This window comes from Haliaeetus albicilla, chromosome 13 (assembly GCF_947461875.1).
Source record: "Haliaeetus albicilla chromosome 13, bHalAlb1.1, whole genome shotgun sequence".
Lineage (NCBI taxonomy): Eukaryota > Metazoa > Chordata > Aves > Accipitriformes > Accipitridae > Haliaeetus > Haliaeetus albicilla.
Genome location: NC_091495.1, coordinates 39,438,900 through 39,466,531, shown reverse-complemented (window position 1 = coordinate 39,466,531; position 27,632 = coordinate 39,438,900). Strand labels below are relative to the sequence as shown.

Below are 27,632 nucleotides of genomic sequence, written 5' to 3'. Positions count from 1 at the left end.
TGGTGACTCAGGTTGGCTTGTGCTCCCTGAGCTGCTCAGGAGGTACGCATGGGTTGCAGCCCCGGTTTATTACCGGTGGCTAATTACACTGTTGGTTCGAAAACAGCGGCGAAGATGGGCAGAAGCGAGGCCGGGAGGGATCAGGTTGTCGGATAATCTTGGTTTTCCTTCATCCACGTGAATGGCGAGTTGCTTCGTCTCAAGCACTTTCTCCCATCGCGTGGCATTGCTCATAGCTGGGTTTTATAGCACGTTATGCTAATAAAAATGTTTTCTGGGGTTCCAGTTGTCCGATTGAGCGGTGTTATAGCAGCGCCGGTGCAGGGGAACTTGTAAGTAAAGCTGATGAGAAGCAAACGGAGAACCAGCCACACGTTTGCTGCCCAGCAGTGAGAAAAGGCAGCTGGGGAGGCAATGTGAGCAGCGGCCAAGCCAGAGTCCTAAAATGCATGTTACTAGCTTAGGCTTTGGGTAGCAGTGTGAGAATTTGGACTGGTCCAAGAGAGGACTCAGGCACCTTCCCAGGAAGCGCTTGGTGCAGATTTGGGATGGGATGCCAGTGCCACTGAGCCATAGGCACGCTCTAGGTGAGGCATCTCTGGGAAAAGATACTTGCATTTCATCATGAGACCAATTTTTTCTTTCTAGTTAAAGCAGTATGATGCAGAAAACGTTGGGAGATTTTGGGTGAGATGCTTTAACGAAGCAGCACCTCTTTAACTTAATTAAATACATTGAAAACAGCAGCTGAATTCCCGGATTTTTATTATACTGATAGGTGAAAGAAATCCAATTATTTTCAGGATGGCTGTGCGGCTGTAACCATCTGACCCAGCCACCCTTACATATGTTGTGTAATTTATTTTGAGTACTCTTCACCTTTGAGCTAGCTCGCGTGGGGAAAATCATTCAGGTAACCCAGTTTTTACTAGCAACCATATTACAGATTTTAAGAATGAAGGCTGCTCTGCTGGCAGGTGAGCCGCTCCTACAGCTGTTCTATCAGAGAAATCCTTTGAAGCAGCTCACAGCTCCAGACACTCGGGTTGTTACTTTTTTTAATATCCTCTCTCTAAATATTTACAGGGTTTGGTTTTTTTTTTTTTTAATTTTTTTTTTCCTCCCCTTCGGATTTGTTTTTAAACATAGCGTGTTCTTCAGCCGTTATTTTGCCAAGGAATGCCTGGAGCATCCATTGCATTGATTTGCCTTACTAGGACGGTGGGAGGGTGGGGAAAAGAGCCTGCTGCGGCTGCAGATGGAGGTGCTGACCTCGGGGGAGACACCGGCTCTCGGGGAGGGGGAACACGCTGGAAGGGGGTGCCGCTGCCCCGGGACAAGCCCTGCTCACCCCAGAACCCATCACCAAGGACGAGACCTGCGGGGCTGGGCTGTTTGAGGCCAGTATCGCTTGCTCACACGTTCCCTCTTCTCTCTTTTCCAGGATACCGTTCAAGATCGGGCAGCCCAAGAAACAGATTGTACCCAAGACAGTGAGTAAACCAGTTCCCCCTTTTTAGATCCAGCCTTTGATCATGTGGCTGATGAGTCAAGCCGGCACTTTGACTCGTCCCATTTTGCGAGCGTGTGCGTGTGCGCGCGCGTGGGAGGGAGATGTGAGCGAGCAGAACCTGTTGCCGCGTGTGACCAGCGCTCGGTTCCTCGTGCGAGGAGTGAGGGGGAGCCCCAACCAGGGAGAGTATTTTGGTTTGGGATCTGTTTCTTTTTTTTTTTTTTGGGGAGTGGGGGGGGTGGTGAGGGGAAGAGCTCTTTTGGTCTGGCACAGTTTTCCTCGGAGATGGCTGAACGGGCTTCCTTCCTTCCTTCCTTCTTTCAGCAATGGCTTGTTTGTTCATCCTTTCTGAGCAGATGGAGGAGGAGGAGTGGTTCAGATCGCTGAATATAACTGTTTCCAAAGAAAGGCTTATAAGCTGAGATGCTTAGTGCTCAGGCGTGAATTAATTTGTGCTGCACAGCATTTGCTTTAAAAGCAAATTAAAAAAGCATTTTGTATTCTCGTGTATTTGAGACTCCTATCCCAAGTGCTGTTGCTTGCAGCTGGCTGTGGTATTTTCCCTTCTTAAGCAGATGGTCTTCGCCTTTGTCCCGTGCAAAAAAAGCTGTGGCACCTCACAGTAGCTGTCCCTGAAAACTAACCTGCATACCTGCTCTAAAATAAGTGCCCCGACAGTGAGCACGGTGGAGACCTTGTCTTTATAACGGCATTGGTGACCTAATCCCTTGAACAGGCTAACATCTCTGATCCTTCCTCTCTGGGACACTCATCGCGGCTAATTCCTCAGGATGCGTGGGCACTTGTGTTTACGGGGCAGTTTCTCCTTGGGACATGACATTTTCCCCTGGAGGCAGAGGGCTAATTCTGCCACTCCCTTTATGGCTTGATTGTCATGTTTTATTTTAAAGGATTTGGTAGTTGTCTGCTGCCATAGAGCAGCAATTTTCTGTAACGGCTCCAAACTGTCAGTACAAAATTTAAGCCAGGCAGGCAATGAAGAGAAGGACTCATAAAATCCCTCAATGGTTTTTGCATCTCTTCAGCCACCCTTTTACCAGGGGCTGGCGACCAGCGGGCGGAAGGAGCTGCTCTCTGTGGCCCCCCAGGAAAGGCAGTCTACCAGCCTCAGGTCTTCACATCCGTTCCCATTCATTTCAGGAGACCCCACATTGCCTTGCTCTGTGAGATTTTTCCTCTCGTCCACTTTACCGGTGTTTCCAACACCAGTGTCCTTCCAGGCTCTTGCAAGAACCAACTGCTCTGCAACTCTGGGTGTCTTGACCGGCTTTCTTGGACATCTCCATCCCACCCATTCTCACATCCAAGTTGACTGTATTTTTTTCTCTTGCCAGCACTTGCTGATTTCCCTCTGCTCCTGCTGCTTTTGCTGTTGCGAGAGGTTTGTCTGAGAGACCTTGTCTCCCCTGTGTTGTGCTCCATTGCTGCTGAAATCAGCCATCCCCGAGCTGCGGCAGGAGCTTGGGGTCCATGCAGATGAACGATTGCACCTTTGAGAGCTTGCCTTCCCCTGGGCTGCTGGTATATGCTCTTCTGAGGCAGTTGACAGGCATTGCTTATATATGTGTGTGTGTGCGTGTGTGTATTAAATAGAACAGCTCAGAATATCCGGCAGGCAGAGGTTTATTCAGTAGCCTGAGTGTTTCCAGGCCTTTTCCCTTTCCTTCCTTGCTTCCTTCCTTCCTTCCTTCCCCCTCTTCCTTAGCTCCCCCAAGAAGAACAACGAGTTCTTGTGTCAACGACTCAGTAGCTCAGAGTCGGATGTTGATTTTTAAATGGCTTCCACTTGCCGTGTGTTGATGATGATGATACTTTCCAGGCAGCAGATACGTGGAAAGCAGAAAACAGGAAGCCCAAAGCCTTGCAACCTCACAGTAAGTGTAAAGTGCAGCTCTTCAAAGAAGAACAAATGGCAGGAAACCACCGATCTCCCCTGGGAGCGAGGCGTTCAGTGTCATGGTGTGGAAGCGATGGGGCTGCTTTGTAGCTTTAGCGAGCTCGAGGCCCCCAACTTTACCTCCCAGTTGCAAGCTGAGACGCTCCATCTGTGCGGGCTTTTGGGAACAGCGGTAGCAGCCGAGGTCTGTGATATTCCAGATGTTGGCCTCTGGAGCCCGCTGCAGGAAGTGGGAAGGTGTGGCATCTCCAAGGCTGCATCCCAAGCCGATCAGAAGGGAAGTGGTTGCGGGTAGAGGATCTCCCACTCGCAGAGATTGGACCACAAAAGAGGAGGGGAGGGAGGAAAAAAAAAAAAAAAAAGCATTTGTTAGGATCTAAGTTATTTGGCTCTCCATGAGGCATGTAACTCGAGTGCAGGAGAAGGGAGAATTGCTCTGCCGAGAGAGGCTTAGCTCGCCAACGGGCCTTTTTTCTTTTCTTGATGAAACGATGCTGGGGCTGGTGTCAAATCTAGGCCGGCAGTAGTACTGAAAAGCAATTTGCCTAGGCTGCAGAGGGAATTAGTCATGACTCCCTATGCCCACTCGCTTCTGATTCTTTGAAGAAGGGCATGGTGTCAGCCACAGTTTAGCTCTTCAGGTAGAAGGAAACCCCCGTAGAAAATATCGGCTGGTGAACTGAAGTGATCTCCCACCCCCCAGACATGCCTCTGCTTTGTTTCCACCTTAACCTGGGCAAATCCAATTCCAGACAGCATAATCTCTCCCCTCCTCTCCCCTGAAAAGAGCAGCTGTCACCGGGCTTGCCGAGAGGCCAGGAGCCGGGTGGGAGGATCTAATGCGCAGAGAGGACCTGCTGTCAGTGGAGCTGCAGAGGACACAGTAACACAGCCCAATTAAACTAATGCCCAGTGATAGGAGTTAAACCTGTTAGAATTATATCTCTCTGCAGAATGTTTATTGCTCAAATCCGATGCAGCGATGAAGCCTCTTACGGTAGAGATGTTCTTCCCTCCCCCAGGACAACTTCGGTCCAAGCAGAGGTTACGCTGGAACCAGAGCTTGTAGTTGTCTTCCGAGCTCTCTCGCAGCTCCAGCTTGCTGAAGTTCATCTGCGTCACCCCGAGGTTGTACCCTGCTCTTCAGTGGGGCTTGGGTTATCCGAGCTGGCAGGTAGCCGGGAAGAAGAGCCAGCCGTGCATCCCCACGGGGCGCGGAGCCAGGTCGGCAGCCGGGGGAGTCAGCCGGCTCTTGGGATGGGGCAATCCAGCGCACAGCCCCTTCACGTCACCCAGGTTTTACCCCTTCCTCCCTCCCTTGCCTCCCTCGGCAGCGCTCTGGCCTGGGCTGACTCAGACGGCTCGCCTTCCTCCTCCTCGCTGGCTAACCTTGGGTGAGTCAGCTTGGCAGGGAGCGGAGACCTGAGCTGTGGGCCTGCACGCCTGCCAAGCCTCCCTTCCTTGACTCATCCCAGCAGCTCTGCCTTCCCCAGGGATGTCGGACGGAGGAGCTCCATGAGCAGGAGGATTCCACTGCAGCTGCCGGCCGTCAGCGCCTTTCCATTGGGCTCCACCAGCGAGCTGGAAATCCCAAAATAACGGAGTAAATGTCGCAGAAATGGTGGGGTGAAATCAAGTGACGCCAGTTAAATTGTTTCACTCGTTTTCACTCTCTTCCTTCAATCTTCAGCGGGACGTAACTGGTCTCTGCAGTTCGGAGGTGCATCCTTTTTCCCTTTTAGCGTGCTGCCTAAGCAGCCTTTCTTGAAAGCTTTCTGGCTAGATGGGGGTTTGGAGAGTTTGCTGGGTGGCGAAGCCTGTGAAGTCCCAGATACCCCTGCACTCTGCAGTGTGGCTTTGGCTCAGGGCTCTGCTGTGGGACGCAGAACAAATATTCACCTGCATTACTTGCCTTGAATCTCCTCTCGCTTGACGGGATGGCAAAAGCTCAGCAAAAGTTCCAGGTTATAGCAGAATTTCTGGCCTAATTATATGGGTTTCTTTTTTTTTGGAGAGGAGGGAGGAGGAAGCATATGCTTTCCTCTTTTTCCCAAGACCCACGAAGATGCTGAGACCACTGGAACATGTAGAAATCAGCTAGTCCTCCTCCTCCAGGAAAAGAAATAAACCTCAGGGGAATAAGAAGGTTCATCACAGTCCCTTATTTCCATCTCTTTGTAGTATTGGCTTTGGTCTTGCTTTGTTGCCTTGTAACCATGGTGTCGATTATGATATTGCCCTTAAAGCAGGAGGGATGTTATCACAGGTGGAAGGCCCAGTGTTTGCAAACAAAAATAACTGGGTGAAAAAGAAGAATGTCGTTTTATTTCAGTGCTTTTAAGAACTCATCGTTCTTTATGTAGATTTAAATAAAAACCCGGAGACAAGCAATCTTGCATTAACTAGCCTGAATGCCTGGAAGAAAAAGCATTCAATACAGAAACACATTTTGATTTTGAGTTTTCAGAAGGAGGCTGCAGAGAAGTGGGATTATTTTAATATTATGGAAACTTCCCTTCAGGATATTGTAATTTTCTTGCCTGTACTTCTTGTTCTCGTTACTCTTAACGTGATAATCCTATCCATAGCCTTTTGCCGTAAGTGTTGGGTATGTGTGGCCATTGATGATAGCTACTGGGAGCGGGAATTACTGTGTACTCTGCAAAATGTACTTGGCTTGCTCTCAGCTTGTCCTCCTTGCACGCCTCTGATCCACCGGTCGCTGCCGCTTGTAAATCTGCATGGTGGGAGCACGTGAGAGCAGGTCTTCTCTGTCTAGTGCATGGGGACCTTGCTTCTCACTGCTTGTGTCGCATATCTGGGCTCCTGCGATGCAAATGAGAGCAGCGATGACTGGGAGGGCTACATCAGCCTGCAGACTGTGATGACTGGTAGCCAGTTGCTACTGTGGGCGTGAAAAATAAGAGCAATCCTTGGGCAGCTGTCTCTGCATAGATGGCACTGGAGACGTGAGTCAGGCCGGGCAGCTGAAGTGCCGCCTTGTAGATTCACCTCGATCGTATGTAGAAAGCGCACAGGCAAACTGGGTTGGGTGTTTCGGGGAAGCTTGGAAGCCCTGGAAGATTTGGGGGTTCACATCACCCGGAGGGTCGCAGGGTGGGGAAGTTTTGCCTTCTTTTGTATCCATTAGGCAGTGATGCCTTTTGCTCGGCTCCGCTCATTGCACAGTAATGGGGGAATCGAACAGCAAAAAGGAAGGGGCAGATACCGTGAATCTTTGCAGGTAATTTCATTTCATGGCCAAAACCTCCGGTTCTCGGAGGCACTGATTGCTGAGCAGACACAAGGACGAGCCTCCCGAACGTGGAGAGGGCCAGAGCTCCATGCCAGGGAAAGCACACCACCAGCCTTCAAAGGACATATTTTTGAGTCGTGCCCGACCCTCTCTGGTTTGCAACCAAAACAATTCACACATAAGGCATATAAATAGAGCGCAATACTCCCTGGTTATTTTAGCAGCCGGAACAGCCATAGAAATCGAGGGTGATTTTTACTATGTGCTGGTTACCTGACCTCCAGGCACCAGCTGCTGCGGATTTCTGCAGAACTGTGAACCAGGCAGAAGTCGTGTGAGCTGCCCCCACACTGCTCCATGCCTGTTCTCCAGCGACCATTTTTAGCAGCACGAAAGGGAGTTGGAGCTCGGTGGAGGTTTTTCATCGGCAGGGTGAGCCAGCATGCATCCCCCGGATGGTGGGAGCTGATGGTGTGGACAGCTGTCCACTGGGGATGGGGCTGAAACTCGGCACGCTCGCCGCGCCGGTCACCGGCTGCCTTCAGATCAGGCTCGTCGCATCGCTGCGGAGTTCCAGTGTATCTGAAAGCGCGGACCAAAAAGATATTTAGAAAAGGAGGTTTCAAGAAAACCGGGATTACTGGGCTCCGTCTTAAAATACTGGTCTTTTAATAGCAGTATTGATTGAAAAGCAAATGTCCCTATTAAGCGTTCTGGTTTCACATAATGCTGTTACATCAAGCCTGGGTTTGAAATCCTGAGGACAGCATGAAGATTTGGAACAAACCTTTGGATCCTTCTAGTCGTGGCTGCTTGCAACAGTTAGCATTTCCTTAATAGCATGGTAGCTTGACAACACAAATGAACCCAGTTTTGATCCCATGACAACAAAAGCGCATGTATTTACTCTTGGCTGGTCAGTTGAAATCCATTTGCTTATTTGGTCGACGAGGTGTGGAATGACTGTTTAAGTGTGTGTTAAAACAGTCAGCATGGAAGGAAAGTTCCTTAAAATATCTTGTATCACTGGAGATTTGCTGCCAGATAGCAAGTAGGAGGAAGCAGTCATTGATGTAGCATTGGGAGAAGGCTGTTCTTTAGCTCTGCGCTCTTCGCCAGCCCAGGTTTCTCCTCCCTTTGCGAGGTGTCGCAGTCCGCTTGGACAGCTGCTCCAGCTGAAGTATTTCATCGGAGGGAGCTATTGCAGGAATAAGGAGCGTAGCAAGGGGGCAAATATTATGGAGACTGGAGGGCTCAGTGTTGGCTTAAGGGGTTTGCGGGGAGAAAAACCATCCTGTTGAGGATGGGGAAGGAGAGAGCGGCTGGATGGGGGTCTGGCAGCCAGCCATGGGCAGACCCACCGCAGGGCTCCTTTACAGCACGCTGCTGGAGGAGAAGCAGCTCCTCAGCTTCTGGGACGATCGTGCCTCTGGAAGAGAAAACGGGCTCGTCCCCCGCCAGCACCGAGCCGAGCTGTGGGCGCCTGTGTCAGTGCGTGCTAAGTTGCGATCTCTCTGCTTTTAAGGCATTCCCGTTTACTCTGTCAGCTTCCAATTCATGTGCTGGAGCACATCCTTGGAATGAGCTGACGCAGTTGGTGGCAGTGTCTTTTGCTCTGAGAGAGTCTAGAGGAAAAAACCCCAAGACTTCATTTACTTTTGAAGTGTAACTCCCATTATAGCTACAGCTTATGCTTGCCTGGGTTCACGTAGGCATTTCCTGAGGACAAGTTTCCCTGCACAGGTAGTTGCCACTCCAGGCTCTGCTGCAGTACCTTTGAGCTGATTTCCATCTCTTCTTTCCACAGGTGGAGAGAGACTTTGAAAGGGAATATGGAAAGCTTCAGCAGTAAGTATCAACCACACTGGTAAAACAGGAACAGTAGCATACTTCTCTGTTGTGCCCTCTTACTGCACCTTCCCAGGAAATTTTAGCCAGTTATGCTCTTCCCAGCAAATCGCTCACTGCCCTGTAATTTCTAGTTCTTCAGAGTTTCTCTGGTGGCTGGGTGTTCAAAGGTGTCCTAAGAAGTATTTGCAGTGGGGTTGAGGTTTGCAGATTATGGCAGCTCTAAAGTAAAGAGTGTAAAATTGCCAGAAAACTGTGGGGTTACCGAACAGCTCAACACCTCTGAGGACAAATATTGGTTTTACCGTACTGACTGTGTTGCATAAGCTCACACTTATCATCTGGAAGCATTTGGCTTTACCATTTGTGGTAAGTGTGAGGACTTAAGAAAATATGTGACTTTGAATAAGAGATCACAAACTTGAAAAGGTTGAAAACCATGTGAAAACAACCAGAAAAGGTTGAGCAGCACTGAACTTCATAGAGCCTTGCCTGGATATTTTTAACTCATAACAGAAGCCAGCATATTCAGCCCGTAAATGATTTGTTGCACGTATGATACACTTGGGTTTGTTTCTTTCCAAGATTCAGACTTTGCCTTGTTCTCCCATCTTTCAGATTGGAAGATCAGACCAAAAAACTTCAGAAGGATATGAAGAAAAGCACAGATGCAGACTTGGGTATGTAACTGTAGGATACATAGACTGTGAACTTGGCCACAAAGAGATGAAGTGACTTTCTCAAGATCACATGAGTAATCTGTGACAAGTCTGGAAAACAAATCTAGATCTCAGTCCCACTCAGTTTGCTTAGTTACAAGGCCATCTGCATGAGGGCTGCTGAGCAGTATCTCAACCGAGGGAACAGAAAGTATGTTACGGACTTAGTCGCTATCTCTTGAGCTGTGGCTTGCTGTGTGGCCTTGGACAAGTCACTTTCTTTGCCTCAGTTTCTGCAGCTGAAAAAAAGGAGTAATTATTCCAGTTCTCATGTTCGACAGGCAGGAGCAGTCTCCAGCTGAGCCTATTGTGTCGAGCAGTGCATATTCACCTACTTCAGTCGAGGGCATCTTATGCAATCTGAAGCCCAAGGAAGGTGGGACGAGGCTTTGGGGGGGTCTGCAGAGCACCACGTAGGCATTGCTGTACGTGTTCCGCGTACGAACTGCTGACCTAGCAGCTCTCATTCAGGAATAACCCTGCTCGTTCCCTTGGTGGCTGCTTGCCTTGGCTTGACCTCGTGGCAGTGGGCGATGTAGGAAGCAATAAACAAGTCATCTCTGCGTGTACCGCCGCAGCTGCCTGCTGCTGCCTGCGCGGGGTGACATCTGCCCTGCAGGTGTCCTGTCCCAAGGCACGGCAGCCCCTGCCCGCTCCATTCATAGCTTCTCTAGTAGGAAACCAGTGTGACCGCACCACGTGGCGCGGGCTTTAAACGAAGATGGGAGAGAGGAGATGGAGCGATCTGGTGGAGGGGAGCTGGGAGAAGTGGATTCGGTGGATGCCGGTTATTGAACCGAGCAGGGCAGCCTGCAGAAACATGCAGCAAAGAGCTGTTTTAAACACAGATGGCTTTTCTCAGCATGTGGTTTGGAGTAGTCCCTATTTGTACCGGGCCCCCACAGCTCCGGAGCCAAGGCAGATGCACCAGCGCAAACAGGTGTGGGCTGGACTGGTCCAACACTCATCTCGTGGGAGTTTGGTTCACAGAGGGGCAGGGGAGTGGGAAGGAGCCCCACCGGGCCCTTTGCCAGCGGGAGGGCTGGCAAATTTGGGGCTTCCCATGATACAGGCTCTCACCTGTGTGTATGTGTGTGTGCATGCTTGGATATTGCCAGACATAAACACGGATCCCGGCTCTTGCCTGCGCTCTCCCACTGTTCCCAGCACAGTGCTGGCACATGCACGTGCTTGCACAGGGAGAGTGGTGGGAAAGGCACCAGTAACCAGTGCTGCCAGGACTTCTTTCCAGGGTGAAAACTGCCCTTTCTGGGGACTCTGGTCATTGTCAGGGATCCTTGGTAAGTTTTTCCTTGTTAAGGATTCCCCTCCCCTCCCTTGCAGTGGGCGTTGTTTATATGGAGCATTTCAAGTCCCAGAGGAGCTGTGGGAGGACTTTCTTTTTCCGTTCTGCTACATGGCAGAGTCACAAATGAGCCTTGGCCAGATCCAGTAAGATCTGATTTCTCATTTAAAGGCATGAAATCATGAGTGTAAGGGAAGATTTTGAATGTGGTCTGGTGAGGGATGGGTGAAGGAAAAGGAGGTAGATCGGATCGAGCACTGAAGACTGCTTTCCTCACCTGGCAGTGCCCATTCCCGAGGGGAGATAGCTGTGCGTGCTCAGCCAACATCCAGCCCCCATATCCGACAAGGATGGCAGTGTATCAGCGTTGTTGTGTCCTCCTGAGTGTCTTATTTCTTCCACTGTACCTCTGTGCCGAGGGGGTTGATTATTCACTGCCTGCAAACACTCCCTAGCAAACTGGACCTGGTGGTTTGAGTCTCCACCTTCTGCCAAAAAAGACTCAGCTCAGAACAAGACCGATTCCTCAGTCTGCACGAAAATGTTCCTGCAAGGCTCGGCCACTGCCCTGCCAGCTGCAGCAGCATGGCTGGGAACAGGGTATGGGTTATTAGCAGTGCTCTCTGTACTGTGGCAGAAGATCACTAACCCCCTTCCCCGCCCTCTTTCCAAACAAAATACGATCTTAAGGAACAGGAGGATGTTCTCTAATGGGAGACGAAAGCTCTCCTTTTGAACTGAGGTGCAGGTGGATCACCGTGGCTCAGTTTTGCTCTCTGGAGCGTGCCTGGCTGTTCTCCACTACTTTTATCATGATTCAAACAAGCAGTGGCTCTCTAAAATCACTGCCTTTAATTGGAGTCGCATCCCTCATGCTTTATGAGCGAAGTGCAGTACAGACCCTCCTGAAGCCCACCCCGAGGGGCAGGCGATGCTCTCCTCTCCTCTCCCACGTCAGCAGTGTGCCTGTTGAGTTTGAAGAGGGGGCTCACCATCGGGCACGTGGAGATGGGACCGGGGGATGCCCTCCCCAGCTCCCGGCTCCCTGCACACCAGTGGGGACACAGCATGTGCCGGGGTCCGCAAAGCTGCCTCGAGAACCACGGAGCCCACCGTGGCTGCTTTTTCAGAGCCGTACAGGTGAGGTCGGTGATTCAGGGGAAGTGCCTGGCCCAAAGTCTTGCTGAATGTGCCTGAAAAACCCCAGATTCTGGCCTCCTGGCATGACCCTGCTGCTCGCAGCAGCTCCCCTTGCTACAGTACACTTTCAGTCCTCTCCTTATGAAGGGAAACTAATTTTTCTTCCAGCTGAAGGAGTTCTGCCATTCTTAACTCCATCCCATTTTGGCACAAATCCTTCCTCAGATGTGGTCACACATATGGATTATATCCCATCTGTTTAAAGGTTTAAATGCCTAAACCCTTAATGTTTGGATAATAGACGGATACGGTAGCTTTGTTATTCCGTAGTTAGCGTCTCGTTCAGCATTGAGCTTCCCAGCTATTTAGCTTCTGAGCTCTCTGTATAATTGTGTGTAACCTTTAAATCAGAATGTTTAACCCCTTGATTTATGATCTTAAGCCCCATTATTCAGATGACTTTAACTTTTAATATCTGAGTGAGTGCAGTAGGAGTCTTTCCAAAGCTCATCTGTAGCACGGCTCAAGCATCTGGCTTTCTGATCTTAAACTGGAATAACTTCCAGCAACAGTGCTGACGAAAAAGAACATTTTTTTTTAGTACCCATGACTTTTTTTTTCTTCTTTATTCCCGTTTATATTGATGCTTGCCTTTTTATGAATCTTTTTTTCCATTGTGTACCTTAGCTATTTTCTTGCTCTTTTATAGTGGTCCCTGATTTAATTTTCCCTTTGAAGACCACGTGTTTGGATAGGAAGAGAGATGTGTCTGATGGAAAACAAGCAAAAGTGCTCAGCAAGACAGGAACTGAAGCCCGTCAGAGTGTGACCTGGTGTTTCTGGATTTCTTGGTGGCAGTCTCAGGGTCTGAAAAGACTTCAGCCTTTGCATTTTCCCCTGGCTTGTGGGGTTGGTCTCCACAGGCAGAAAATTTAGGCTCATTGAGGGAAAGTGCTTAGCCAGCTTGCGTCTCTGCTGCTTGTGTAGTGCCTATTTTGAGAGTAAAAGAGAAACCTCGTCTTCCAGTCCTGTCAGTCTGGTCCTTTTCCACCAGCACTAAATCCACTTCAAATATATATTTTTGTAAAGCCATTTGAAAGACTTAATGGACTGTGATTTTTCTCATTGTGGAAGAGCTGTAGTGAGACTAAGAGTGACACTTAATAGTCTGTCGAGAAAAGACATACAAAAAAACCACGTCTACATTTTTTTAAGAGAACAGTGCTTTTGTTAGTCTTGTATTATTTCTGGCAACATCACAAGCTGTACATTGGAGTGGTTCAGACTTACTTATATAAAAACAGTTCTCTGGGTGTTTACGTGAATGAATTGGTGGCTCTTCCCTTCTTTTCTCTCAACCACCAGTGAATGTCTCCTGGAAAGTTGTGCTAAACACCCCCTTGGTGGCTGAGGTCCCCGATTTTTGCCCATGGTCACCCTTTGCAGATGCAGGTGCCAGCCGTGGCAATGAGGGGTTGTGTGGCTGTCCCACCAGGCAGCCGCTGAGACCTGACCCTCTCTGCTTTCCTTTGCATGCTCCTGTTGCTCACAGCCATGTCCAAGTCGGCTGTCAAAATCTCTTCGGACCTGTTGTCTAACCCCTTGTGTGAACAGGAGCCCAGCTTTCTGGAGATGGTCACAGCCTTCGACACAGCGATGAAGAGGATGGACTCTTTCAACCAGGAGAAGGTGAATATGGGTTTGGCTGAAGAAGGGGAGACCAGGGTGTGCTGGGGTGCTGGTGGTATCTCGCCCTTCCAGACAGATCCTCCTTCCCTTTTTGTCATCATCTCCAAGATGCTTCCCACACGAGTTTCTCTATAATCTTACTCCTCTTCTGACTCTGGTTGTGCTGGGGATTTCAGCTCATCCGGAACACATGGGAGAAGTTTGCTATTTTTTGGTTAAGGGGCATTGTGGTTGTGCTCAGAAACCCACATCATTCTATGGTAGGCACCATGCAAACATGTGTCGTTGTGCAAACAGGCTTTTTCAACGAGCCTGACATATTATCATCCCTTTTGCTTTCAACAGGTGAATCAGATCCAAAAGACAGTCATAGAGCCTTTGAAAAAGTAAGTACCAACATCGTCTTATGAGCCATATCGAGTGTTTGTCATAACCGTGTACTTTAGGGATGTGTATCATCAAAAGAGATGTTGTCAGGTTAGAAATCAGCCCTTCCTAAAGAGGTTAGAGTTCACATCCCTGTGACAAAATGGCATCCTCCTTGCTTTACAGCTGGGGCATGGAGAGGTGGGATGGTTTAGCTGAGTCCATACTCTTGTTCTGTGGCAAGGGTGAAGACCGCTTGTGTCTTAGCCTGCCAGATGTCTTCAGCTGTATTCTAAAGAACACCTGAGATGAGTAATACTGAATGCATGAAAGCATTCAAGTTCTCTCCATTGATGCATTGGTTACTACCAACACTTTGCTCCAGCGGACAGAGAAAAATCGACTGGGGAGCTCCCCTGTGGGCAGCAGGCACAGACAGTGCCATCCAGCCCAGGGTGGTGAGTGGTAGGTTGTTTGAACAAAAGTTTCTTTCCTTTGGAAGTTTTCTAAATAAAAAAGTAGAAGCTTGCTTTTAGTGAAAGTTCTCTTGTGTTTATAAATAATACATCCATGCAGGCAAGAAAGAGACGTTACAGAGCCATCGTAGCTAGACAGTGAGCAGGTGGGAATTATGGACAGAAAAACACCAGAATCACCCATCCTGGGCTGGTAACTGATCCAGGACGGGATGTCTCAGACCCTGGAGAAAGTCTTGCAAAGCTCTGCAGGAAAAGCTTCAGACCATGCGTGGTCTGAAGGGCCAGCGTGGTGTGCACGTGGAGGGGAGCCCACTGCAGAGTCATGCCAAGAGCCACCCTGTCACCGGGAGGAGAGGTGGCAGGGAGCGTGCCGGAGCTGGACCTTGCTCCAAACTGTGCCCGTCCGCAGGTTGCATGGCTTGGAAATAAATTCTTATCGGAGAGTGAGAGCTGGAGCTGTTGACAGTATCGTTCTAGTAGCAAGTTTCCATATTTTCCTCCATTCCTTGCTAACTGGTGCCGTACGGTGCGTCAGTACTCGGTCATGCCTCGGTACCATGGCAATTTTGTCACCTAGGTCTCATCTGGTGCAGTTCCCCTCTGTCTGCACAATTTCCACTGGCGTTAGCAGCCATTACCAGTGTCACAGGCTGTACCCCCTGAATATTTAAGGAGTGCTTCAGTTGTTATACCAAATGTCTTCTGAAATCCTGAGATTTGCTATTTTGTTACAAGAACAGAGCAAGCGAGCGAAAATAAAATAAAATTACTTTAATATGACAGTAAGTGTTGCAAATTGCTGAATAACAATTTTAGTTTAGGTTTGACACAGGGTGTTGTTTTTTTTAAGTTGTTGTTTCTGCCCAGATCTGAGAGTAAAATCTCATATACCACTTAGTGCATGAGGTTACAGTGTGTTTCTATCTGGGGCGTGTTTGGTGACTCAAGTTTTACCTTGGTCATCTATCCATGACCAGAAATTATTGATTATTTAGGGAAAAGAAAAATGAAGAAAGAAAGAAAGAAAGAAAAAAAAAATCCCAGGCTTGTGCTGTGGAATTGTGTTGCTTATTATCTAGATTGTCCTCATGAAAGATACATTAACTTTTTCTTCCAGCATTCTGTTAAAATTGGAAGAAGGGCTTGTGTCTCTGAAATCTTTATGGTTTTTTTCCCCAAGTTGTGTTAGCTGATGAAATGAAAGATAATACCCTTCCCTGCAAACCTTGCCTTGTGTTTTAAACCCTGGGCAGTGTACGGGGCTGTTAATTAAAGACAATAAAGCCATTTCCACGTCACCGACGTCTTATTCTGCATTTATGCAGTGTTTAGCTGCTGGTCTAGATGCTGTTGTAGCACAGACAGTACAGAAGGGGAAGAACCCTTTCCTGTTGCTTTAGGTTTGAGGCAGCTATGCAAGATCACGTTATATTATTCCTGTTGTAGGGACACATTGGGGAAATAGCAGAGTCTTGCAGGACATGGGGTCAGTTAGTTTGTTCCTCCTTGGCACCAGCACAGTGCCCGGGAATGCATCTCCTAAGGTGTAACGCTCAACTCACTGGTTATCAGTCCAGTCCTGTGTTTACTTCAGCATCCTGGCTGCTTTCCAGTCTTGGCAATTCTCTCAAACTTCCTAAATTTCCATTGAACTTGAATATGGTATTTTTTCCCTTCCTGCCCTTTGGCACCTGCAAACAGTTGCTGTGTGCTCTTAAACAGCTTATGTTTCATGCTCGGAGAGGCTGCATCTCCATGCCGAGCAAAAAATGTTCCTTTCGTTCCCTCTTTCTGACTCTCCGCAAGTGTAGGTACGTTCATGGCCGAGTCGTGCAGCCAGGAACATTTCTAAGGAGCCCAAGGGTCCATTTTGAGGCTAATGAGATGCAGGAGAGAAATGCAGAGCTTGCATCTTGCCTTGTCCTGCTGGCAGATAAAGCCCAGCAACATTTCTAGGATAAAAGTTTCAGATTAATGAAAGCTGCCTTGAGGAGCTCTTCTTATTTCCAGTTAGGTATTGCTTCCCCTCGCAGAGACAGTCCTCCCTAGCCTCTCCCAAACTTGCTTTGACCTAGAAAAAGGCTTTTGCTACAACAGCTGCACTTTATTACATCTTCACTGGTGGTCTTTTATAGTTTATTAGCCAAAGAAACAGATAAATATAATCCAGGCAATTATCATTAGTGGTAATATATTGTAATCAGAGGCACATGTGCAGTAAAATCTCCATTCAGTTGTCCAGGGATAGTAGGTTTCAGACAAATATTGGAGAATTTGTTAAACCACGTAGAAGAAAGCAGTAGTAGATTTAGAGGGGGGTGGAGGCTCGTATTGTTTAAATCCTTCTGCTTCTGGGGATGTAGGGTTATTCAGAGTTTTGCTTTTTGAGCCCCAAGAAGCTCTTGGCTGGGAATCACTCATTTAACTTCAGGGAAGGAGCAAAGCTCTAGTGAGAATGTTGCATATTTCAACATGTGGGTTGGGCAAGGAGCTGGAGTGGCTGGGAAAGGTCAGGAGGGATCTGCTCTCCTCTTTGGGAGATGCCTGCATAAATTCACACCAGACTGGCGGATTTGGGGCAAGGGGGGAGAAAAACAGCTGGTTTTTACTTCACGCTTCCAGTTCTTCACTCAGGCTCGGGTGAGCAGCGAGGTGTATTGGCGGGATTGGTGATAGACTGTGTAGTGTCATCATAGTATTACATATTGTGTGTCAGTATTTAAGGAAGGAAGCAGCTTAAATAAGCCAGGTGGTTTGGAGATTCACGGGCTTTAATGCCTTTCACGTTTGGAGCCGATTTTCAGTGCCGCAGGGTCTCGATTTAACAAACTCGAGCTGTCTGAACCTCTCTGAGCGTCGGGATGTCCTGGTCATGGTGGCACGGTACCATCCCCTCGGCTCGGAGCGCGGTCCTGTTCCTGCAGCCGAAACCGAGGGGCTGCTGCAGGACCCAGAGACGCTTTGGCAGGGGGACACAACGGGTGCCGTCAGCCGGGGCTTGGGTGTCAGCACAGCGGCAGGTCCCAGAGGTGCGATCCGGGAGCCGTTCGCAGCAGATTGATGTATAAAATCAATCAATCAGGGTTGTATGTCAGCAAATATCTGCTGGTGATAGCAACTGGTGCTTGGCATCCATGGAGCGGAGGTTCTTCTTTTTCTTCTTCTTCTTCTTTTTTCTTCTTCTTCTTCTTTTTTCTTCTTCTTCTTCTTTTTTCTTCTTCTTCTTCTTTTTTCTTCTTCTTCTTCTTTTTTTTCTTCTTCTTCTTCTTTTTTCTTCTTCTTCTTCTTCTTTTTTCTTCTTCTTCTTTTTTCTTCTTCTTCTTTTTTCTTCTTCTTCTTTTTTCTTCTTCTTCTTCTTTTTTCTTCTTCTTCTTTTTTCTTCTTCTTCTTCTTCTTCTTCTTTTTTCTTCTTTTTCCTTCTTCTTCTTCTTTTTCCTTCTTCTTCTTCTTGTTTTTCTTTTTCTGCTTCTTCTTCTTCTTCTTCCCATAACCCTGCCATTAACGTGAACTCCCGAGCTGGATTTCCTCCCCGGCAGCCGAAGCAGATAACCGGCCATGAGCAGCCCCAGGGGTGCCGGGGACCGGAAGCAGGAAAAGCCGCTTTCATGTCCTTAACGAGCCCCTAATGAGGATTTCGTGCACAAAGCTAGCCACATGGCTGCCTGGCCCCCTCCCGCCGCGCGCGGGGCGCTCAGCCTAATCCCCAGCTCGCTGCTTTTTTGTACCGTCGTCTTCGTTTCTGTTCCTTTTCGCTCTAGTCGGAAGGGCTGGTTTTAATTTCCCCCTTCCTGGTGGGTGGATGGGCCCACGACGGACGTGTGGGCACGGGCTGAGGAATGGCAGGCATCCCCCCAACATAGCCCAGATGCTTCGGCCTCGCGCTGAGCCATCCTTGTGCCTCTCCAAACTTCCTCCTCGTCTCATCCACCGTCGCTTTCTTTTGCATCTGATGCTCCCCAGCTCTGGTATTCCTTTTTCTCCTCTCCGGTGCCAGCCGTAGATCCTGTCCGCTTCCTTTGGCTTTCGTTATCCAAGCCGTTGTCCCTAAAATAATGCCGCAGGGAAGAGCGCACGTGCATGCTGGCCCGGTCCAGCTCACAGGGCTGCCAACAAGTCCTTGAGACACTGACAAATGGGGAGAAAGATTTTACCGTCATTTTTCCCTGTGCCAAAGCCCTAGCACCTCTTTCTCATTGCTGACACTACAAATGGGGGCTGGAGGAAGGCGCAGGGCGAGCAGAGGGGATGCATTGGGGCAGGCGGCAGGGACAGAGAGGAAGAGGAGAAGACGGGCTGGTCGGGGACCTTGCTGCAGGCGGGGAGGTGACAGGATGGTCCCGCTCCTCGAGCATCCCCGCAATGAGCCGCTCGCTGGCTTGCCAGCAGCCTTCCACCAGAGAGGGAGAGAAGTTTTCAATTTTCAAGCACTAGACTTGTCAGCTAGGCTGACTAACGAACGAATCTGGCAGTGATGGGAATCCTGGTGGCACTTTTATCTTCCGTGGCAGTGTCTATCCAGCCCTGTCCTTTAATTACGGGAAGCTGATGGGAGGCTGGCGTGGAGACGAGGTGGCAACATGATTTATAATTCAGAGAATTGGGTGATTTATATTTTTTTTCCAAGGCTAAACTGTCATCCTAAGAGGAGTTCACCGGTACGTTCCCCCTCTCCCCCCGCAGCAGCGGGGAGACAGTAATTTGTATTTTCTTTTAGTTATCCCTGCGTATCTCCCCTCACCTGCTCCTCTTAAGCTGCCTGTACTGTAATCCCCTCTCAGCAGCCTTGCCTAAAAAGTGACAGGGAACAACGGCGGCTTATTCTGCAAGCTGCTTTTGTGGCGGGGGCTCTAATGCCCCGTGCTGCTGTTTTACCTTCACTCCTGCTCTGTGCTTTTAGCACCGTACCCACCAAATTTTCTTTAAGTCGGCTTCAATTTTCTTTGCTTTGTATTAAAAAAGAAAGTATCAAGTAACAGAGGGCGGTCCTGGGGATTTGAGAGTGGTTACGGCTGTCAGACCCTCTCATCCCCTACAAAAGCAGGGTCTGGGTGGAGCATACGAAGGAGGATGGTGATGGGCTTATCAAGAAATAGCCACATCTGCTATAGGGCTTTTCATCTGTGCTTCTCGGAGCCCTTTGCAGCAGGAGGAATCGTTGCCCTTGCTCCGTGTGCAGGGGGCATGGAAGGGTGAAATGACCAGGGTTTGCTTGTGAGGCTTCCCTGGTCCTGCTAAAATGCTAAAATTCTGGGTTTAGTTGTTCAGACTTCATTTCCAGAGTGGCTGATACTGTTTGGGTGTTGCTTACCACCCATGGCACTAACGAAAGTCCTCGTCCCTTGTCTGCTGGCACCACAGCTGCCAGGAGGGTTTGCAATACTTAGCCAAAGGCTTCGGAACACATTTGAGATCCTCGTAGGGTTGTTCTTGCAGGGCCTGGGAGACTGAGGGATGTGTTTGTGGATGGCAGCAGCTTCAGGAGGCTCTGTAGATGGCCTTTGTGCCAGGCTTTCCACAGGGAGCATTTGTAAATAACATGCATGAGATATTTGTGAAGACACTGGGATGACGTGAAATGCAGTAGTTTATTAAGTCATCGGAATAACTTGGCAGTGGTGGGACCCCCTATCACCCTTCACGGGTGTTTACCACCCCTGGCACTTGGCTTGAGATCGTATTTCTGTACACACAGGGAGAAAAAAAATGGGCAGGGCTTCAATGTGGGTAAGAAACCCTCTTCTCTCTGAACTCCAGGGGAATTTCAGAGCTGCTGGGTTAATATGGAATTCATACGGAGTAATTCCTTCAGGAGCCAGAGGCAGCTTCGCCTCAATCCAGATCAGTCCAAGGAAGGAGCATCCTTCCCTGCTTGAGCTAAGCTAATCCTGCGTGAAAATTAAACCAGGTGACTCACAGGGAGAGCTCGGTCGGCACAGGAAGAGCTCGGTTGGCACACTGGTGGGGTCTGGAGGAGCCACGGCTGGCCCGGTCCTTTCTGCTGGTGCTGGCGGTGAAGGACCACCGCACCGAGACAACCTCAGCTGCCACGTGGGGTTTTGCAAGTGACTTCTTGGAAATCCCCACGCCGCTTCGCTTCTCGGCTGTGGCTGCTCAGCAAAAACTCAAGTGGGTTTCAACTTTGCTGCTCACAGCCCTTGAAACCCCTTGAGCATCTCGGGGGGTGGTTCGAGCCCCTCGCGCGCATCCCTCAGCAACCCATCGCTTAACGCTGATGTTTTCCAGCACCCAGGCTGGAGCTCGGGACACCCAGAGCCGGGCGGCCGTGCCCAGCACGGCTGCGGATCCGGGGAGCCAGTTTGGTGCATTGTGTTAATGGCAGCTTGTGGAGCTGAGCCGCCCCTCCCTCTCTCTGAAATGCAGCGTATAATCTATGCATTAAAAGTCCTTGTGAGACAGTAGCTGCTGTGCCTACACAGTAACAGCCTCTTCAGATCCAGCGCTGTAGATATTTTTTTAAAGTGCTGCTGGAGTACAGTGTCCTTCCATTACGGGCTGCAAAATCACACTAAGTTGATACTAGGAACAAAAAGGGGGGGAAAAAAAAAAATCAAGCCTTATTCCTTTTTGAAACCAGATTTAACTTCAAAGTAAATGGAAACTGTGTCGCTGATCGTCTTCTGTGTTCTCACTTGCTGCGTTTCTGAGCTAAAGGGTTCACTCTTCCCCTGCGGTAGCGAGTTTGTAAGATGTAAATGGCTGTGTGCTAATTCTCTGGTGTCTCATGGCTCTTCTAATGTACGAGCACCGTGGAAGTACTGAGCATGAGAGAGTGGGGAAGAGAAAGGGCTAAAAAGCTGGGCCATCAGAAAAACGCCGTTGAAAAACTAGTGTTGGGTACCAGCACAAGGCTTAGCATTTTTGAGGCATCTTCTTGATAAGCGTTTTCCAAGAGTTGATAGATGCGCGGGCAATGACGGCCACATCCAGGCCACGCTGGTGGCTTGGCAGCCCTGGAGGGGACGGCCACGGCTTAGCATTTGGTGCGCAGCCTCCCTGCAGACCAGAGAAGGGAGGATTTCCCAGCCCCGGGCCATCTCCTCCGATGTTTCCCAGGCCCAGAGGCACATGGTGGAGGAGCAGCGTGTTGCGGAGGAGCAGCCCCTATAGTCCTTAGTGAGCTGCAACTTGCTCCTGCCCTGCTTTCGGGTGCGACGCAGAGAGGCAAGAGGCTGTGTGTCATTACCAAACCTCCCCCCATCAGGGATATAACACGAAAATAAAGCCGAGAGCCGCTGGCCTGACGGGAACCTTCCTTTCCATTGCCAGCTCATTAATAATTGGGAGAAATTTCTGCAGAAGCTGCAACCGCAAGCTGCTGACATTAAGTGTGCGCCGTTGGCAAAGAACGTCTGTGCTTTTATACCGAGGAGACCTCCCAGCCTGGGTACCCCCTTCCCTTCCTCCTTGCGGTCCTTACTGCCCATCCTTATTTCCCTAGCCCTCTCACGGCGTATTTTTGGACCTTATGTAGAGGGAGGAGGTATTTTAGCAGCAGCCCAGAGCCCGGGAGATGGTGCATCTACGCTTGGAGCCCGGCGCAGCCAGGACGTGTAAGGCACCGCGGCATTTAAATATAATGGGGAGCCGTGTGTGAAGGTTACCATAAAAAGCAATGTCAGGGCAGCAGCATCTGATCCGCGCGCGGGCAGCTGGGCGGCAGGGTGACGCTGGGCGAGCTCCCTGATGACTTTTGCAGGTTGCTCCTCATGCCACGGCCCCAGCTGCAATAGTCTCTCGCGATAGTCTCGGTCAAGAGGGAGAATATCACGGTGATGAGCAGATGAGAGCCGTGCACTCACCGGCCCTGGTTATCCTCGGCCAGCAGGATTGCAAGAACACATCCCCGGTTCACCATCTCAGCGAGGGACGCTTGAACACAAATGCTTGAACACAAATATTTCCCCTTCCCCCTCGCTTATGGCATTTGCCCTTTGCAAATGGGTAAGGCTCAGGGACAAAAGCTTTGCCTCTACACCCGCTGGTCCGGCACATTAGCACCCTCCGGGGCGAGCACGGCAGCGGAAAATGAGGTTTTAATAGGGGATGGAGCGGCTGTGCAGGACTGCGAACGCCCGTGGTTTTGTTTGAACCCGAATGTTTCTGTATTAGCCCTGCATCTGATTACATCTAAAGCAAATTACAGTCGTAAAGTGAGATTTGTGTTTTTCTTTTTTGCTAATGTGCCCCCCAGCCTGGATTATAGGAGGTTGTTTTTTTTCAATTTAAAGAGATGGGAAAGCTGTTTGCTTGCCTCTCGGAAGTGAAAATCATCACCAGGCTGTTCAGACACATTTTTCACGACCGGTTCCTGACCTTGGCCCCCCAAAATGACCCTATAATTTATGGAGGTTAAATTAATATATCTGGAGGTAGTGTGACCCATTTCATACGAACCTATAGCCCAGCACCGGCGCAGTCCCCACCAGTATAACTTGATTTACTGAAATTTGGGAGACAAGAGCAATGCTCCAGTTTCTGGCTTTCCCTCTTCTGTCGTGTTCAAAAATATTCTCTCTTGTCTTTGCTGTCAGATGTTCATGTTTCCTCAATTTGTAACACATTTTAATAATATGAATCTTCCTGTAGCCTGGCTAATTGTTGGCTGCTGTTAATCCTTCTGTGTGGGGTACAGAGCTGCTCTTCAGCTGGGCAAGCCTTGCTGTACAGCAGGCTGGGGTTTGCAACCCCAGAAATTGCCCGAAAAAGCAAAGTTTGCTATGGTTCAGATTTATTTTGCACTTCATATTTATTTTTTCCTGGACTTTTGATTCAGGTCCTCCGCCTGCTCATTCCCTTTCCAAATGTGGGGAAATAACACATTAGCTAACTCTGTATGGGGGAAAAGTTGTTTATTTTTCTCTCTTTGGTTTGCTCGGTGGAGTTAACAGCTTTGTTTTCTGCAGCAGCAGCTTCCGTCCCCCGTCCCAGATAAGGCAGCTCTCCATGTTCTTGAATACAGCAGCTGGAAGAGAGGAGGAAAACTGTTAAAAATAAAGAACTAATGGTAAAAGCATAAGGGCTGGCAGGAGAAGTCAGAAGCAGGTTGGGACCTTCAAAGTACTTTTACCAGGCTTTGCAAAATTGGCTCGATTTTTATTATTATTATTTAAAAACACACCCTTCGACACATGAATTGACCTTCACAAAAATCCCCAAGTATGTGCTTCTAGCTCTCCTCTCAAACATTGTACCCTGGCAAGGCTTTGCAAATCTTTATATATAACTTAATCCTTTCTTCCAGTCTCCTGGAAGACTGCAATGAAAGCTTTTATGTTTGGAACGGGCTTTGTTTAAACCCCTGGGTATTTTTGGTCTGAATCCTGAATTATTTGGGGACTTTCAGCTGGGGAGATTGCCTTGGATGCTGCATCCGACCAAGATATCCCACCCAAAACCCCTTCCCATCCTTTCACCAGGTTCAGCAGCGTGTTTCCCAGCCTGAACATGGCAGTGAAGAGACGGGAGCAAACACTGCAGGACTACAAGCGCCTCCAGTCCAAGGTGGAGAAATACGAGGAGAAGGAGAGGACCGGGCCTGTCCTCGCCAAGCTGCACCAGGTACCAAGATGCTCACAGACCCAAAACCCAAGCAGGGTCACCGGGAAAACTTGGGAAGAGCTTTTCTCTTGGCGTTTGACATTCATGCCAAGCCCCCGTGAAAGAAAACATTTTGGAAGGATGTCTTTTATCGTTGTAAAATTGCCATGTAGGGCGCTTGATAACAGAAATGTGAATTGGAGCGCTCAGCAAAGGGAAAGAGCCAGTTTTCCAAAACCAAAAAAATAAATGAAAATAAAAGCCACGAGAGCTGGGGATGCTCAGAGGAGCAGCTAGCGCTGAAGTTGAAGCACGGGGGCTTTTCCCCGACCTCCGTGTCTGAGCAAGCAGCTGGATGGGAAAAGGGGAAGATCAGAGCGTTTCAAGGCTTTATGTTTGCCACCTGTTACAAAAATTCGTCTTGGAAAATTGCAGTAATTGGTTAACAGGAAGCTTTGCCAGATTCTTTTCTCTCTCCCAAATTTTAGCGAAATCATGATTTTTTTTTTTTAAATTAAATCTACACCAGCATTTCTCCCCAAATCTGTCGCTCCTGCAGAACATTACTTGATCCTTGAAGAAACAGTTGACTTTCTCGGCGTCAAAGAACATGTATTTTCTGATGACTTTCCGCACAAAAATTAAGTTTTGTGTTAAAGAATAGCCCTATCAGCCTTAACAAAAGAGACCTCCGATTTAATAGTAAGCAGCTTACTTCGCTTAGCCTCGGTGACTAAAGCTGTGGCTGGAAAAATGTGAATGCTTTTGTCCTGGTGATTAAGCAGGTTTTAGTTATTTAATTTTTTTCCCTTAATGAACTTCTGTGTGATCTAATTCCCCCCAAAAAAAGATCTTAACTAAACACTGCATGAGCTTAAATGCCTGCAGGAACCTTAAGCAATCCCGAACCCAGGGCATCCGAGAGGTCCACAGATTTGATGGAAAAATAGCGTAATCTCATCCAGGTATTTTTATTGAGCTGCAAATTTGCATCTTCCCTTCAGAGCTGTTTGCTCAAAGTCTTCTGCTGTTTGTTGCCCCATGTGAACTCCACCCCGGGAGTTTAAATGCTCCTTGTATCATGGCAGACAATGAATTTGCTCATTTGCCTCTCAGACCTACTTAAGCCTGATATGATTTAAGGCTTTGTCCATACCATCCCTCCGGCGTGCTGTCCCAGGGAGCGGGACCGGCGCCGTGGCTGGGCTCGGCTTGCCGGCTTTCTCCCACATCCCCCTCCCGTCGGAATGGCACCCGGATTAAGTGGCAGACTTGAACCGGTCTAATATTTCACAGCCCACCCCCTCCTGCCCTTTTCCACACCATCTCAGAGACATTTCCCTTTCTCCCCACGCTTCTGTTTAAAGAAGCCAGTTGGACGCGCTGAGCTGAAGGTCACGGGTGAAAATGACGGTGGGGGCAGGATCCTGTGGCGATGCTCTCAGGAATCGCAAGGCGAGGGGACATGGATGTGGCCGGGGATGTCCTCCAGCCTGACTGAGCTTTGGGGCTGATTTTTGCCCCCGTTTTTCTGAAGGGGAGAAGACCAGCTGGCTCATGATCTCTGCAGTAGCCTCTCTAGGTGTCCCATGGCTTTCCCCATGGTCCAGGGTCAGAGCGTGGGTCCCACCAGGCTCCATTAGCTCGTCACTTGGGTCCCACCAGGCTCCATTAGCTGGTCACTTGGGTCCCACCAGGCTCCGTTAGCTGGTCACTTGGGTTCCACCAGGCTGCATTAACTGGTCACTTGGGTCCCACCAGGCTCCGTTAGCTAGTTGCATGGGTCCCACCAGGCTCCACCGGATGGTCGTATGGGTCCCCATTAGCTGGTTGCTGGTTGTCCTCGGGTTAAAGCAGAGCAGTCCACTGGCCTGGGGTGGCCTCTGTGCAGGTCTGCCCAAGGGAAGGGCATTTTCCCAGATGTCTGACTCCCCATCCTCTCTCCTTTCCCAGGCCCGCGAAGAGCTGAGGCCGGTGAAGGAGGACTTTGAAGCCAAAAACAAGCAGCTCCTGGAGGAAATGCCCAAGTTTTATAGCAGCCGCATCGATTACTTCAAACCCAGCTTTGAGTCGCTGGTCCGGGCGCAGGTGAGATGCTGTCCCCCGTCTACCAGGCACTGCCAGGAGTCCCTTTGGTGGGCATCCTCGCTGCAGAGCATCCGGGGTCCCGCCTGGGTGTGAATGGCTCTTTGGGCAAGGCACCTTCTCGAGCTGAATATTATACACAGGTAACACACAGTACCTCCAGCAATTTAATTACCAAGTGGTGACAGGGCACGGGGAGCAGTGGTGGGACACTGGGCAGGTAACCATCAGACCTTGTCCTGGCAGAAGAGTGTGTTGGCATCTGCCAGTACCTGTGGTGATGTGGTGGTGGCTGTCGGATAGAAAGGACAGCTGGAGGTGAGTTTTCTCTGGTTTATATGGGTCTGCCTCGTATCAGGGACACTCCGGGTACATACATGATGTCTTGTGCCACGAGGTTGCCTGTGTAATGCGGTTCAAGCCCTGGTTATAGATTAGCTGCTGGCATTTGATGGCTTTATTTATCTGGGTATGTCATCACTTTGCATTTGTAGTCATGAGCTCAGGGTTGGATCTTGTTTGAGATTATGACATGCTCAGGGCTCATCTTAAGGGTCTCTTCTAGCTCTTGGTAACAGAACCGGTGTGTGCTGGCAGAGATAGAGGCGGCTGCTGTGTAATCTCCACACCAAGGATTTGCAGGAAGGGGTGGCCTAAATAAACCACAGCCTGCTTTAATTTCCATCCTCCAGCTTCCTTCTGTGACTTGCTGCCGCTCCTCCTCCGTCTTCCTTCTCCTCTCGCCCTTTTCTTTAGGCTGGAGAGGAACTTTATCGGGATCTAATCTAGCTTTGAACTTCTGGCATCTCGGGCGTACGTCGTGCCCTGGATCACGGGGTGGTCCAGCACCAGGAGGTGGGCGAAACCACGTGCTGCTCCTTGCGTGGGCGTTTTCCTACGGTATTTTTTTGGAAGGGAATTGCTGCAGTGACACAGGTGCGGTGGGGTGGCTGCAAGGAGGTGCAAAGAGCACGTGTTTCATCTCACCTCCGACTTGGGGGGGCCTCTCCGCAGAGCTGCCAGCAAGTTGTCTGCAGGCTGATTCACCTACCAGATGGTGCCGATGCACCCTGCCGCCGCCTCAGTGGGTGCTGGGGATGCTGTTCTTGCTGTTCCCTTAGCAATCGGGCGCGCGGGGCTCCCTGTTCCCAGCCATCGCAGCCGAAATAACCAGACTCCCTGGAGCCACCGCAAAGTCTCGCTGGCCCTTCCCCCCTGCAAACCCTCTCCGGCCGCTCGCTGTGGGTGGGTTGTTTGGACGAGACCTTGAAACCCAAATGTCACCTGCCCTGTCTGGGTGTTTGTGATCCGCTGGCAGTTTCCTTAGAGAGCAGCTTTGCCCCTCTGTCCTTGGCCACGATGTCCCTCGCTCTGCTCGTGCTGGCTCCCGGCTGCCAGCTGGCTCCTGCCTCGGCTCGTCGGGAGCTCGGGGGGGAGCAATGGGCTCGGGGCACCGGGAGATGCAGGGTGCTGTTGCCGGGGCTGTTTGTTTGCAAGACTCTCCATTCCTACCCTCTTCTTCCTTGGGAATCCTCTGTTTTGTTTCTTGGCTGCCTGCCCTGCCTCTCTTCAGGTGAGGATTTTTGTTAGGAAAGGCGAGTGAGATCGCGTTTTTGATACCCAAGAGGCAGCGTCATAACAAAGCTGATGCAGCTCCTGTAGGCTAGACTAAAGCTGGTCCCAGATGGATGCTAAAGCATGTCACATCCCGCCCTCCCCGCCGACCTAGATGGGAGCCGCATTCCTCTTCCCCAG

General features: G+C 49.7%; 1 protein-coding gene across 1 annotated transcript in view; it reads left to right on the top strand.

Annotated features, from left to right (window-relative positions):
• The window catches only part of BIN3 (bridging integrator 3), a 44,509-nt gene that overhangs the window by 9,731 nt on the left and 7,146 nt on the right, over positions 1-27,632 (top strand). The window contains exons 2-8 of the mRNA XM_069801022.1: positions 1,445-1,493; positions 8,495-8,535; positions 9,154-9,215; positions 13,253-13,389; positions 13,735-13,775; positions 23,672-23,813; positions 25,746-25,880. Of these exons, the coding sequence (XP_069657123.1) occupies positions 1,445-1,493; positions 8,495-8,535; positions 9,154-9,215; positions 13,253-13,389; positions 13,735-13,775; positions 23,672-23,813; positions 25,746-25,880 (607 nt within the window). The remainder of the gene's footprint in view (positions 1-1,444; positions 1,494-8,494; positions 8,536-9,153; positions 9,216-13,252; positions 13,390-13,734; positions 13,776-23,671; positions 23,814-25,745; positions 25,881-27,632) is intronic.